The sequence below is a fragment of the Ptychodera flava genome, chromosome 9 (genome assembly GCF_041260155.1).
Source record: "Ptychodera flava strain L36383 chromosome 9, AS_Pfla_20210202, whole genome shotgun sequence".
Taxonomy (NCBI): Eukaryota; Metazoa; Hemichordata; class Enteropneusta; family Ptychoderidae; genus Ptychodera; species Ptychodera flava.
Window position 1 is genome coordinate 43,998,306 of NC_091936.1, and position 14,130 is coordinate 44,012,435.

General features: G+C 40.2%; 1 protein-coding gene across 1 annotated transcript; it reads right to left on the bottom strand.

Annotated features, from left to right (window-relative positions):
• Positions 1–249: 249 nt before the first annotated feature.
• On the bottom strand, positions 250–11,399 carry LOC139141116 (uncharacterized). Its single transcript, XM_070710702.1, has 7 exons — positions 11,076–11,399; positions 6,509–6,715; positions 4,920–5,370; positions 4,121–4,311; positions 2,914–3,430; positions 2,008–2,243; positions 250–1,796 (listed from the first exon to the last, which is right to left on the bottom strand). The coding sequence occupies exons 1-7, from the start codon at positions 11,280–11,282 to the stop codon at positions 1,194–1,196; spliced, it is 2,412 nt and encodes an 803-aa protein (XP_070566803.1). The 5' UTR covers positions 11,283–11,399; the 3' UTR covers positions 250–1,193.
• Positions 11,400–14,130: the final 2,731 nt, after the last annotated feature.

The following is a 14,130-nucleotide window of genomic DNA, read 5'->3' on the forward strand; positions in this document are numbered from 1 at the left end:
AATGATGTATGATTTAGACACGATGTAGATCAAACACGTCAATGATGTATGATTTAGACACGATGTAGATCAAACACATCAATGATGTATGATTGAGACACGATGTAGCATCAAACACATCAATGATGTATGATTTAGACACGATGTAGATCAAACACGTCAATGATGTATGATTGAGACACGATGTAGCATCAAACATATCAATTTGGTATGATTCAGACACTATGCAGATCAAATTTTCTTGTCGTTTCAAGTTTTATTCATCTGTTGATACAAAATAACGTCGTCATCAACACTGATTAAATATTGGATGGCATACTGAACACTGAACCAAAGCATCGACAAACTTTCAGTTCGTGACGCAAACATAAAAAAGACATTGAAGCCTCAAAAAATTGTGTACAGGTATGTATCATCAGTGTGATGCGTTTTGTTCGCAGTCAGTTACCAATCTACAAAAATGGATGTTGCCTAACCGTCCATATAATGTACCTATCTGATTTTGCAACAAATCATTTGTCCTGTTTGTATAATAATATACTTAACGCATATACACTCGGAAATTAATGTCATCCAAATTTTTATGTAAATGCCTTTTTATTTATGCTCTCTAAGCTTCGACGCGGATTGTATTTATGTCTTATAATCCAAAAGTTTTTGTTATCGCTGTCATATCCTTTTTATCTTTGAAAAGTAATTGGTGAAGTTCAAGAAGAATTAACTTTGAACGTATTTCTTATATATTTTGTTATGTTTGTAAAGTCACGTGACTTTTCTACACCAACAGTCACGTGGGAATAAACGCCAATTGTTCAACACGTCAATGCATGTTCAGCCTGTGTTTGTGATGTCCAATTTTTATTGTATACAATGGAATTCTAGTCTGGACAAAACTTATTTGTCAACGATAACAGTGTGCTTATTGTACACGATGCGTCGCGTCTGCAGGATTAATATAACGGTTTTAAACACAATTTAGGAGAAAATTTATGTACTTTCTTCTAGAATAAAAGTAATGACAATTTTGTCAAACTTTATGCGACAAGGAATATACCGAGCACGCCTGTCAAAATGTAGGTTCAGGCTTGCGGGGTTCTGTTTCGTATAAAAGATGCTAAAGGAAAGTCACAATTGCACAGTTTTTCCTGGATTTGCTTATGTACGATGCTTTAACTTGGTTACTACGACGTAAATTATGCAAGCTTTATCGATGATAGCAAAAACACACCAAAAGCGATCAGTTGAATAAAATGAGATAAAATTATCGTCGTTCCGGTGTTGTAGTCGTCTTCATCGTACAGATCAGCTCCCTCGCACGACGTCGTAAACTGCACTTGTCCGGGGTGGAGATCTGACAGAGAGGATGGAAAGTACGTAATTGTGTCTTCAAGGACCTCTCCAGTTGATGACGTAATGCAGATATCAAATGGAACATCGACAATACCCTGGTTTTTGAGAAAGAAATTGTAGGTCGATCGAGATAGATCAGTCCAGGAGGCTTCACCGGCAGGCCTGATGGCAACAGATTCAACAGCAACGCGGTGAAACACAACTTGAATGCCGAACCACCACTTGGTACTGCCCTCTTTGAACTTGTAGTTCACTTGCCGCGTGAATGGACATTCTATGACCTTCCAAGTTATTTGAATTCTTCCTTCAGAGATATCGGCAAGCTTTTCGAAAGCTTCAAGACTCAAGTCGATGTCGTCATAGGCACAGGAGGGACACTGGTCGACTATTATAATATGGACGACGTCACCATATGGCCCTGTAACTTCAATGCACTTCCCACATGCCTGCATATGAGAGAGAGAGAGAGAGAGAGAGAGAGAGAGAGAGAGAGAGAGAGAGAGAGAGAGAGAGATGTTAAGTGCCGTCTTGTTTGAAATCTATCCTGATTTTGCCTGAAGTGATAGTCTTATGATTTTTGCAACACAAAGGCCAAAAAAGTAGGGTGAAGCTGGGCATGTTATGTAAACCACAGATCTCAATTAAAACGAATATTACCTCGGAATTTTCCCATGATCCAACTGCCATAGCTCCGACCATGAGATTTCCCCCGGTGTTCATCATACACGTGCCACTACCAGCAGCGGCTTGCGGCGCACCAAGGTAATACGTCCCTTGACCAGTATGGACTTGAGAGTCAACGTAACAAACATCCGCCGATTCCTCCTTTATTTCTTCGAACCCTTCGCCTTCAGGCGGTGTCGTCACGGTTCCTTCTTCCTCGCTCGGCGTGACTTTAATAGATAATTGTGTGCATCGAATGTTATCAACGTGAAAACTGACACGCAATCGTCAGAGGTTTTGAATTCTCACTCGTGAAATTAAAGAATCAAAGGTTGCTGTTTGATGTTTTCGATCACAAGTGGATGTTAAAAGTTTGTCAAACTCTTCAGACAAAGCAATTGAACAGAGCAGGTGCGTTTTCTAATGGCTCTTTTTCAAGATATGACTACAAATAGAATGAAAACCAGTATATTCGAAAATCAATGGTCTTTGGTAGAAAGTAAACAGGTAAATCATTCGATCGTGGAAAAATATATATTCTCGATAGGTAACCTTCAGCCTAGGGGCAATAACAGAAAGTATCAGCCTCTAGTCTATAACATAAAGTATCGGCCTCGAGGCGAGAACACAAAGTATCAGCGTAGGGGCAATAACACAAAGTATCAGCCTCGAGGCAATAACACAAAGTATAAGCCTTTCATGCAAAACCGCATCGGAGTAAAATTCAGCCAATGGAAATGATTGATGATTGGCATTTCAACATGATTTTAGGAATGGAATATGAAATTTAATGTGACAAACACAGCAAAAATAATCGGAAATCCATCGAACGATGAATTTTATCGACTAAAAATCAGGTGATAGAAGAGGGGAGCAGTACTCTCAGACAGCATTTCTTACCGATGTCGCCGGGTGTAACCTGTCCATTGCATGCTGGGAATTGAGTAGATCCCTCAAGTAGCTGTGATTCGCTGCTTAAAAACCGGCTGATAGTGTCCTCAACGGCAAACCCATTGGTCGATGTCACTCTTATGTCGAACGGTACATCAATTGTTGCTTCCCAGTTTGGTTTCAAGAAGAAGTTGTAGTAGGTCCTCTCCAAGTCGATCCAGTCGCTTTGCTCAGATTTCTTGAGTTGAATACGGCTGACAGGATAACGATGGTTGTTCACTTGGATACCGAACCACCACTGGGTACTTCCGTCCTTGAACTTGTACTTGAAGTTACCAGTGACTGGACACTCCACCACTCGCCAGCTGATGTCGATTCTGCCAGCCTCCTTCGGTGCCAGGAGTTCAAAGGCCTCTTCGCTGAAGTCAATGTCACCGGAACCCGGACATGTAGGACACTGATCGATGATCTGAATGTGGATGACGTCACCATCTGGACCTGTCACTTCCACGCATTCTCCGCAAACCTATTTTGAATCAATGTATTAAAGCATGACTGAAAAAATATCGTGTCTTGCCTTTCAATTGTGTTTATTGAAGCAACAATGGCAAAGCAGATGATGGTATTACGGATAGATAAATAACCGCTGAGACGTGTGTGTAAATTTTTTACGATTTTTTTCAATGTGTAGCGTATCGGAAGCTGAATATCATTTACTTCTGTGAAAAATTTGAAATAGCCAATCAGCTAAAGAATAGGTGTTGGTTCAGCCTCCCCAGGTTGCTATGAATACTTACAATCTACCAACAGCTATATACGAGACCTTCCGTATTGGCCAAGAAAATATCTACTCGTTAAAATATTGCATTGTTACATAAATCGAAAACAAGTTGTTCTTGGAACAGTCATTGAGGATGGTTTAAAATAAAGGCTTTCATCTTTTTTCCTTATAATGTTATCGTTACTTTCACAGACAATTTTGACAAAGCCAACATGTAACTCTTACAATAATTACACACCATTTCCCATGTTTGTCGCAAAGTTTAAATGTACTCAAAACTTTTCCAGCATACTAGTATTAGCTTTTGTACAATTAACTAATCGAAAATCTATTTACAAACGTTTTCGGGAATGAACGACGAAATCGGACAGAAACCTAATAATATTTAATGGCTAGTTTATTTGAAAATTCAATAATGACGGCATTTGACCTAACCTGTGAATTTTGCCACGAGGAGATGGCCATTGCACCGACCATTAGGTCACCGTTTGTGTTCAACATACACGTCCCAAGACCATTGGCTGCCTGCGGGGCTTCCAAGTAGTATGTACCTTCCCCATGATGCACCTGGTCGTCAAGGAGACAGCTTTCGTCATCCTGCGTCGTTACGTCAGCTCCGGTGACATCTAGAATTAGTAAATAAGAAACAGAGTAGTTAGATGAAGATGAAGTAAAACGACGAAAAATTTATGTAAAACAGTTTATTCAATCATCTTTATGGAACTAACGTTTGTTTTGATGTGTTTAATAGTAATGCTAAAAATAGAGTAAATTCTTTGTTTTGCGTGCGCGCAGGGTTTCCGAGTTTTTCAAGAAAAAAGCCAACAAACTTTCTTTCGGAGTTTTCCATTGTGGGCTATTTTCTGTCACAAAACCAAGCCATTACTTTTACATTGCAGCTACATACTTCAACGATCCTTACAGCAGTCATATCACAAGCATTGATGTAACCGTTTGCTGATGTATAACGGTACCCTACTAAGCTTACTTGCCTACCTTCCAGAACTTTGAATATACGCAAAACAACTTACTATGGTCTAATTAAGGGAAACGTACCCCAAGGATAAATTGAATAATAACGTGACATTGATGCCAGTATATGAAGCAATACGACTTTTATTTTTGATGAAAATATCAGAGTTTCAGTTCAAGAATACCGTGTATTCCCAATGCGCCCACTTGCTTTAGCTAGAAAATGCCTAGATTTGCACTATTTGCACTAAAAATGAGGTACCTCGTGTTGTTGGCTCAGTCTTGCCTCCATCGCTTGACACGTCTTGAGGAGTTGCAACCATGGTAGTAACGGTAATGGCTTCAGTTGCAGTGACGCTACCGCCAGGGCTATCGCTTGACGCTGGCAACGAAGAGCTGGTTACCAGTGTAGTTACGGTGCTATCTGAGCTGCAGGAAGTGAATTGACTGGTTCCTTCAATGTACTGCGATTCGCTGCTGTAAATTGTGTCGATGGTTTCTTGCACTACGAACCCGTTTGTCGACGTCAACTTGATATCAAACGGGGCGGCAATTGCGCCTTCTGAATTCGGCTTCAGGAAAAAGTTGTAGTCTTGCCTTTCTAGATCGATCCAGGAACTTGTACCCGATTTTTGGAGCTGCATCTGGCTAATTGGATATCGGATATTTGAAGCCTGTATGGCGAACCAATATTGTGAGCTCCCATCTTTGAACTGGTCGCGAAATGAGAAGAAACATACAATTACTTATAAGTTATTGCAAAACAGCTGGTGAGAATATCATGTTATAAGTTTAAACCCAATTAGCTGCAACGTGTGACGTATTTTTCTATAATTTCTGTCCTGTCGCAAAATTTACGGCATAATGCTTAACTTGTCGATGCATCCTGAGTGTTTGTAATAACCGATGGTTTTGTTGAATTTTTTTTATCCGAACTGTAGTTCATTTGTTAACGATATCACTGCATATTATACACAAGACGTTGTTCATAAAGTGTTTTAACATATTTAAGGGCGTAGAAGACAGAAGTGTACATATTTTCTGGAAGACGTATTATCAAAATTGTAGTCCTTACGATTGAAGAGCTCGAATATTTCAGCGTTGTACTCTGAGCGAGTAATACAATCTACAGTTACTTTTAGTTCGTTTTCAACAGTCAAACATTGGAAATAGATATATTTCTATTAAAAAAGCAACGCAAGTACAATCATCATTTTATAGTGAATTATCTTCAGAGACAGCAACGTTTACAAACATAACATACGTACATGCAGCTTAGATGCCTCAGATGTATGTGCAAATCTGAAGATATCAGAAGATAACTGACCGAATCATCAAGGAAAGAAAAACGCGGGTGAAATAAGCATGTCACTGTATTCCGAAATCTTATCAAAAAAGCTAAGGTGTCCGCTCCTGACGCCCTAGCAGTGCTTTTGCAATTGAAGAAAGCGATTTTGTTCAAAAGTTCTTTTTACTGGTCCCATGATGCAGTGCGCGCTAGAGTATACAAAGCGAACGTTACTCATAAGTCTTATAACTTTTTAGCGGTAGGGTGTACGCAGGGTACGTTACTCATAGAACACTGAGGCAGGTTACACCCTGACCTATATTTTCGAAGCCGATGGATACATAATACACGAGGCATTTTTTGGCATTGTAAATTTGTGTCATTCTTGTATAACCATCCGTTGTAAAACACAAAGTCAGTGCGTTTTTGTTGTTTTGAGTATGTAAACTGGATGATACATCAACAGCAATGCATTATGGGATAACCAGGAAACGGTCTATTCGGCTGTGTTTTGTTGAAGACTGCATGCTATGCAAGTTATGTACAGTTTCGCTACTGCTTACCCTGTATCTTATATTGCCAGTCACAGAGCACATGACGACCGACCACGTGACGCTTATGATACCAAGATTGACATCTGCCAACATGGCGAAGACCTCTTCACTCAGATTGACACCATCTTGCGAACAGCCGCTGCATTCATCGATAACCTTAATGCCACTAACCGTGTTGCCGCTCGGCCCGGTAACATCGATACATTCACCGCAAACCTGTTTAAGATAGGAATATATATATCAATTAATATCCAAACGGATTGATTGATGGACTGGTTTATGATTTGCATGACTATATAAATGTTGTGCTTTTCATGTATGTATGTATGTATGTATGTATGTATGTATGTATGTATGTATGTATGTATGTATGTATGTATGTATGTATGTATGTATGTATGTATGTATGTATGTATGTATGTATGTATGTATGTATGTATGTATGCATGCATGCATGCATGCATGCATGCATGCATGCATGCATGTATGTATGTATGCATGTATGTATGTATGTATGTATGTATGTATGTATGTATGTATGTATGTATGTAACACACATACATACATGTCATGCATGCATGGAGCTCTATCGATTTTGAATATTAGTTAACGCTACTTTTGTTTTATTGTATCCTGGTTCAGGGATGTAGACAAATCGCTTTTGATTTTTCACTTCTACCATAGACACTTAGGGTCGATGCTTCTACGTTGTTGTCATCCGTATGACTGAATAGTTTCTTTATGTGACATAGTGTTTGTCAATGAATGTGTGCTGAAGATAAGTCTAACAACACTGGTGAGGTACTGATATGCTTTGCCGTTCAATGATTTACTCTTTCGTCGCAAGTACCTACCATTGGTCAAAGAACCTGCCACTGGTCAAAGTACCTGCCACTGGTCAAAGAACCTGCCACTGGTCAAAGTACCTGCCACTGGTCAAAGTACCTGCCACTGGTCAAAGAACCTGCCACTGGTCAAAGTACCTGCCACTGGTCAAAGTACCTGCCACTGGTCAAAGAACCTGCCACTGGTCAAAGAACCTGCCACTGGTCAAAGTACCTGCCACTGGTCAAAGAACCTGCCACTGGTCAAAGTACCTGCCACTGGTCAAAGAACCTGCCACTGGTCAAAGTACCTGCCACTGGTCAAAGAACCTGCCACTGGTCAAAGAACCTGCCACTGGTCAAAGTACCTGCCACTGGTCAAAGTACCTGCCACTGGTCAAAGTACCTGCCACTGGTCAAAGTACCTGCCACTGGTCAAAGAACCTGCCACTGGTCAAAGTACCTGCCACTGGTCAAAGTACCTGCCACTGGACAAAGAACCTGCCACTGGTCAAAGAACCTGCCACTGGTCAAAGAACCTGCACTGGTCAAAGTACCTGCCACTGGTCAAAGTACCTGCCACTGGACAAAGAACCTGCCACTGGTCAAAGAACCTGCCACTGGTCAAAGAACCTGCCACTGGTCAAAGTACCTGCCACTGGTCAAAGTACCTGCCACTGGTCAAAGAACCTGCCACTGGTCAAAGTACCTGCCACTGGTCAAAGTACCTGCCACTGGACAAAGTACCTGCCACTGGTCAAAGTACCTGCCACTGGTCAAAGAACCTGCCACTGGTCAAAGAACCTGCCACTGGTCAAAGTACCTGCCACTGGTCAAAGTACCTGCCACTGGTCAAAGAACCTGCCACTGGTCAAAGAACCTGCCACTGGTCAAAGTACCTGCCACTGGTCAAAGTACCTGCCACTGGTCAAAGTACCTGCCACTGGTCAAAGTACCTGCCACTGGTCAAAGTACCTGCCACTGGTCAAAGTACCTGCCACTGGTCAAAGTACCTGCCACTGGTCAAAGTACCTGCCATTGGTCAAAGTACCTGCCACTGGTCAAAGTACCTGCCACTGGTCAAAGAACCTGCCACTGGTCAAAGTACCTGCCACTGGTCAAAGTACCTGCCACTCGTTGATAATCCTTGCCAGACGCCAGATATACCCCGAGGCTTATGCTTTGACGTGTCGCGTTAAGGATGTGTACAGATACAGCTTCGGGCAAATTATATTGCTTAACATATGTTCCCTCTAATTACTGGTGTTTTCTGGTGTTGAATTCCTTATCACAATGGAGGAGAGCTGTGAATAACTTTGACACCCAAAAGCACGCTGCTAGCCCGAGGCGACATGTCAACGACATGGTCTTTACTTTGACAACATTCTGTTTGCTGAGCGATTGAGAGAAATCTGACCTTCATAACACAATATATCCGAGGATTTTGTCTTTGTGAATTAAATATTTACGATGCTTAAGATGATTACAGCGTCACTGTATTTTGAAAAACAATGCCAGAGAGAGAGAGAGAGAGAGAGAGAGAGAGAGAGAGAGAGAGAGAGAGAGAGAGAGAGAGAGCACTTTTCGTTCATGATATAATTGCAGCAAATTCAAGACAACGCGCAAACTCAGTATTACGAAACTAAGTGGCTGAGACCTCTTGTATACGACGATGAACATTTCAGTGGGGAACCAGCCAGTTTCACAACGTAACATTCAGATTAACCACCAAAGGTGTTATTATGACAACGCTAATGAGTGGTGATGACTTCTGTAACATGCAGCATGCTCTATAGAGCTTATTGAGCTAGGATTAGAATCATCAACAATAAAAACAAAAAGTATTGAAGTCGTCTGTTCTTGAAAACATACGGAACAAAATAGTACTTTTAACATCATAAAAGATGCATTTACGGGACGCAGACGTCAAACACTCCCTTGAGACGAAGCATTTAAGTTTTCAGACGTAAACTATATAGAGCATTCAGAGTTGATGTATACTACGTCAGCGACTACTTCTGACGTATCAGCACTGACGTATAGTACGTCGGTGACAGTTTATCACTCACTGACAAAACTATTTTCTTGCTATTCTACGTTAACAATTTCAATAATATTGTGTTTTTAAATTAACGTTTTCGTCTTAATTAGATCTACACGGATATTACGGGATGTCTCAATGAAAAGGTATTTCCTGCTGATTGTACTTTTAGTGCACAAAACACTTTCAGACAAACTTCCATCACCGATGATGGACCTTACATTCTTCTGACGCCATTGACAGTGTAAAATACGTCTTTCAGATTCTAAGAGACTTGTCTAGTCGCTTGTCTGGTATGTGTCAATGAAGATTCTAATCAATCAGTGATCTCCTCGATGTCCTTGAATGAAGCCGTGGTAGATGTTATCGAACACAATTATTGTTATGATTCCCTGGTCTTTCTTCCTTGTAAAACTAGGACCTACCAGGAACATGTCCGACAGATTAAGATAAATGTTAGGATCGTTTTAGGGCATTTCATTAAAACTAGGCTTCTGTAAACGCACGGTTACTGGTTCAGTGGAGCCGCCAAAGATAATCTGACACCAGCCCAACAATAACGGTGAAAATTATCAAGAATGTTTATGAAGTTTTGATTAACAAGTTTCATCAGGTACCGCCACGGCTCTGGTTTGCCACCTGAACCGAGAAATTCTATCGTAAACCTTGTCGATCTGGGTCACTGTGACGCGCAACTCACAGTAATGTCATTGTATCGCGTTGTAATGACACCCGTAAAGCCATTCCCAAAGTACCTAATTTGCCATAAGCACCAAAGGCCAGGTTCAGTAAATCGTTATGCTCAACAAAGCGTCCGAGCGACAGCACTGCAGTGTTTTGTCAAAATATGTGCGTCAATAATGAACGTAACCTCAGGCTACAAGAATGTTACCTTGTAAAAAAACATAAACAAACAAACAATACATTGAGATATCCGTCAGTGGGTGGTAATTGTAGTTGAGCTCGTTTAGGATTCAATGTTTCCGCTGATCAGGAAGACAGAAGAAATCCTCGGTATCTACTGATGTACTGGGCTGAACAAAAACATCAAGCGATTCCTGAACCTTTCATCTGTTGTCATGTCCCATTTTTTTCATGATGAATGCAAATGAATATCAACGTGTAAGTGATTAACCCCAAATCAAAGTGTTCTTGAAGAAAATAGACACTCCTATGTGTCCTATTATTTTTCGCAAGATCAAAGCTGCGCAAGATCAAAGCGTGTATCGATCACAGTGCCCTTCGCCAGCCTCGATACAGAAACAGCAGAAATTAGACCTGTTAGCGCAACTATCTTCAATGTCTGTAGATTTAAGACGGTGTTAGTGTCAGTAGCTGTGTCATTTTAATGGTGTTATAGATGATTAATATCATTATTCACTGTCAAAGAAGAAATCTGTGACGTCATCTTTACGAGTGCGAGGCGCGTTTTTGCTCAATGATTTACCGTTGCGCCCACAAGCGCATCTTACAAACCTATCACCCTTCACTTTACGCGTATTGCACTAACATGAATGTTATCAAAGCAAAGTGTGATCCTGGACACAAGACAGAAAAACCGCGAGACAGGAAAACAATACGTTCCCCACATTCGTCTTTTGCATTTCTCGAAACACACAATAGTTTTCTGCACATTCACCGCAATACTAGATCAGCACACTATAACTTGTCACCAGGTGAATTCTGATCAATGATCTTCGACGCATCTTACCTGGGAGTTTTGGAAACTGGCCTGAGCAATACCTGCTACCATTTTATCGTCTGCAGTGAGCGTGCATTTGCCTTGTCCGGTAATCGCGGTGTCGGCGTCAAAAAAGGTTGCTTCTCCCGTGAACGGACCGGGATCGAGGTTTCCACAGTCAACATCGCCGTGGATAACTCCAAAGAGCAATGCACTCGTCATCATGAGCGTCAACATTTTGAACCACTTTGTGAAGTGGGTAGCCAAGTAGCCGACCAAACTACTATCAAGTGGTAGTTAACGAATTTGTAGTCTCTGAAAACCATTGAAAGTTCTGACAAGAAAACGCTTTTGTAGTCCAGGCGCCTGCGCAATAAAACTAAGGCTTACAAATCAGATCTTTTCTCTCTCGACAAAGCTGTACAAATACATGTAGGTTCAAAGCAACAACTCTATAATTGGTGTAACGACAGGTGATTCGGTTGTTGTGTACGTTTTTCTAGTTTCCTGTCTGTCGTCTTACCTTCAAAGTAGAGCTGGTAGAATAGAAAGGGTCTGGTCACAGAAGACGAATTGAGAACTTTCATCGTTTTGACACGTGTATCACCTTTAATATAAGCTTTTAAGTTACTTGAAGAAACATTTCTGTGGTTTCATTAAACTAACTAGCATTTTATTATATTCCCTTGCAATCAACATATCTGACCAGCCTGGAGATAACATGTTATATACAAGGTCTTCTTGAAACTCACCTCCCCCGGGGGAGCCATTGATGTATCATTCGACACAAGAGTGACGTTGATTAATGTGTTAGCTCTTTAGGACATATCAGTCGATTTAAGCAGCGAATCACAAATATGAGGGATCTACTCAATTCCCAGCATGCAACGGGTAGGTTGCACCCGGCGACATTTATAAGAAATATTAAGTACTGCCCTATTGAGATCTCTTTACTTTCTGTGAATGAAACTGGAGGTCACATTTTACTTTGATGTATGTATGGTTATATTCTAAAAAAAACGACAGCGGAAAAATATACCCTCTTTTCTCTGTTTTGTTTTTTTTTGTTTTGTTTGCTAAAACAGTTGACTAATTTTGTCAACTTTTGACTCTTCAATTTCACTAGTACGAATCCGAAAAATATATTAATTTCACATTGATAATATTCAATGCACACTATTGTCTACTCGGTTAGAATAAGCCTCGGGGACAGGTATTCCTATTTTGATCAACCTGACGGGCTTATTTTGAAGCTCATGAGTTAATAAAGTTTTCATCCGCTTGTTTTTGCGGAAATCGAAAGTTAATTTTTCCATACACAGTTAACACAGGGATGGCGGCCATTTTGAATTTCCAGAGTGGGCAAATGTTCGGTAATTTGTTTCTGTAAAAACAAAATTTGCAAGTTAACCCCAAGTTTTTATGCTTGATTTTGAAAGAGAATGGCTGAAAGTTTGAGCAAAAGTTTAAGTCTTCAATTTTTTGAGGCGCTAATTGCCTTTAAAGTAGAAGAGGTGCCGATAACGTCACTACCTGAAGGCGAAGGGCTGCAAGAAATAAAGATTGACCAATACAATGGCTATCACGTCAACTCTCAAGTCCATACTGGTCAGGGGACGTACTAACTAGGCTCACTAGCCGCCGCTGGTAGTGGCGCGTTTATGATAGGCTGTTGAGTAAAACCCTGGTGTAATGCCTGTGTAATGGTGTTACTACCAAAATATTTTGGACAATATAATTTTCATCCGTGAGAACATATTCGTTAATATTTATAGGGAATGTATTGAGAATTTTTAATTCCAGCATTTTTAGTTCTTCCGATGGCCGAATTTTGAGAATCACTAAAACATACTCTGAATATGCATTAATTTTGTGATTATATTTCTTCGAAATTCTAAGATATCGACTCTTTTCAATCAAATGGCTCCTACAAATGTTGTCGCTTCATTCATTCGAAAAGGTTACATAAATATTTCTAGTCGATTTATTTGTCTATTTTCAACGTGCCGGCCGTTTTTTTATTCCGTGAAACACGTGTACTTCGTTCTGTGCAACTGCTCTAACAAAAACTTGGGAATGTTGTCCAAAGAATATGTGTATATGCGTGTATATACTTATATGTCTATAAAATACAGCAGCACTGGTAAGATTGGGATAGATATCTATCTAGTTAACTTTTTAAATTACAAGTTCATGGATGCGAAAATTATGTGTAGAACGACGTCACTAGGCAACAAGGATTGCTAGCTTTCTTGTAAAGTTTTACTGACTACGACCGTGTGCTCACAATAACATATGACTTTCATAACTAACTCCAACTCCAAACGGCCACAAATTTGTAACCATGTTACTGATATAACGTTTACCCCATACTACAACATACTACACTATGGAGTAAGACATTCCGGATCTAATGCATCTTTGATTTACAGACGAGCGCTAAAGATGATGATGATGATGATGATGATGATGATGATGATGATGACTGTAATGATGACGACGATGACGGTGATGATGATAAAAGTGATGATAAAGATGATGATTTCTGATTTGTTGAATGCCCATTGTCCTTACAGTTTTTTGACTTACCAAACGATTTGTGGTTTCGGAAGGCAGCCATCGTTTATTTTGTGACTTTATCCTGGTGAACTTGTCGTCATCGTGTTGGCATTTCAACGGGGAACTTATCGTCATCTCAACCCAGTCATTTCAACCCAGGAGACACGTAATCCAAAGACATCATTGAAAGATTTGAACGTAACGGAAACTCATAACTTCTTGCAATAAGTTGGCAAGTAACACTTATGGAGAAAATACACCATCTTTAACCCAGACAGTAGAAGCGAGACTGTTTGTGCTTTAACGTGATTCATTACACCTCATTAGGTTTATCATCGTGATTAGCTTAGTTTTAGTCAAGTCGCATTTTGAAAAAAAGGTGATAAAACATGTTCTTGGCCTTCCGCTCGGGCATTATAAATATTACTATCATGAGCACCATTCCCTGAGAAGTTTACAATTTTGATCTTGCCCTTGCTGTCTGTGTTATTATTTAAATGATCAATGAAATCTTCAAGAAGGTTTC

Excerpts from the sequence above, each read along its gene's own strand:
- LOC139141116 (XM_070710702.1), bottom strand. The coding sequence starts at position 11,282 with ATGTTGACGCTCATGATGACGAGTGCATTGCTCTTTGGAGTTATCCAC. Across the intron at positions 5,371-6,508 it reads CTGGCAATATAAGATACAGG|TTCAAAGATGGGAGCTCACA; the intron begins GTAAGCAGTAGC and ends TTTCGCGACCAG. Across the intron at positions 3,431-4,120 it reads CCTCGTGGCAAAATTCACAG|GTTTGCGGAGAATGCGTGGA; the intron begins GTTAGGTCAAAT and ends GATTCAAAATAG.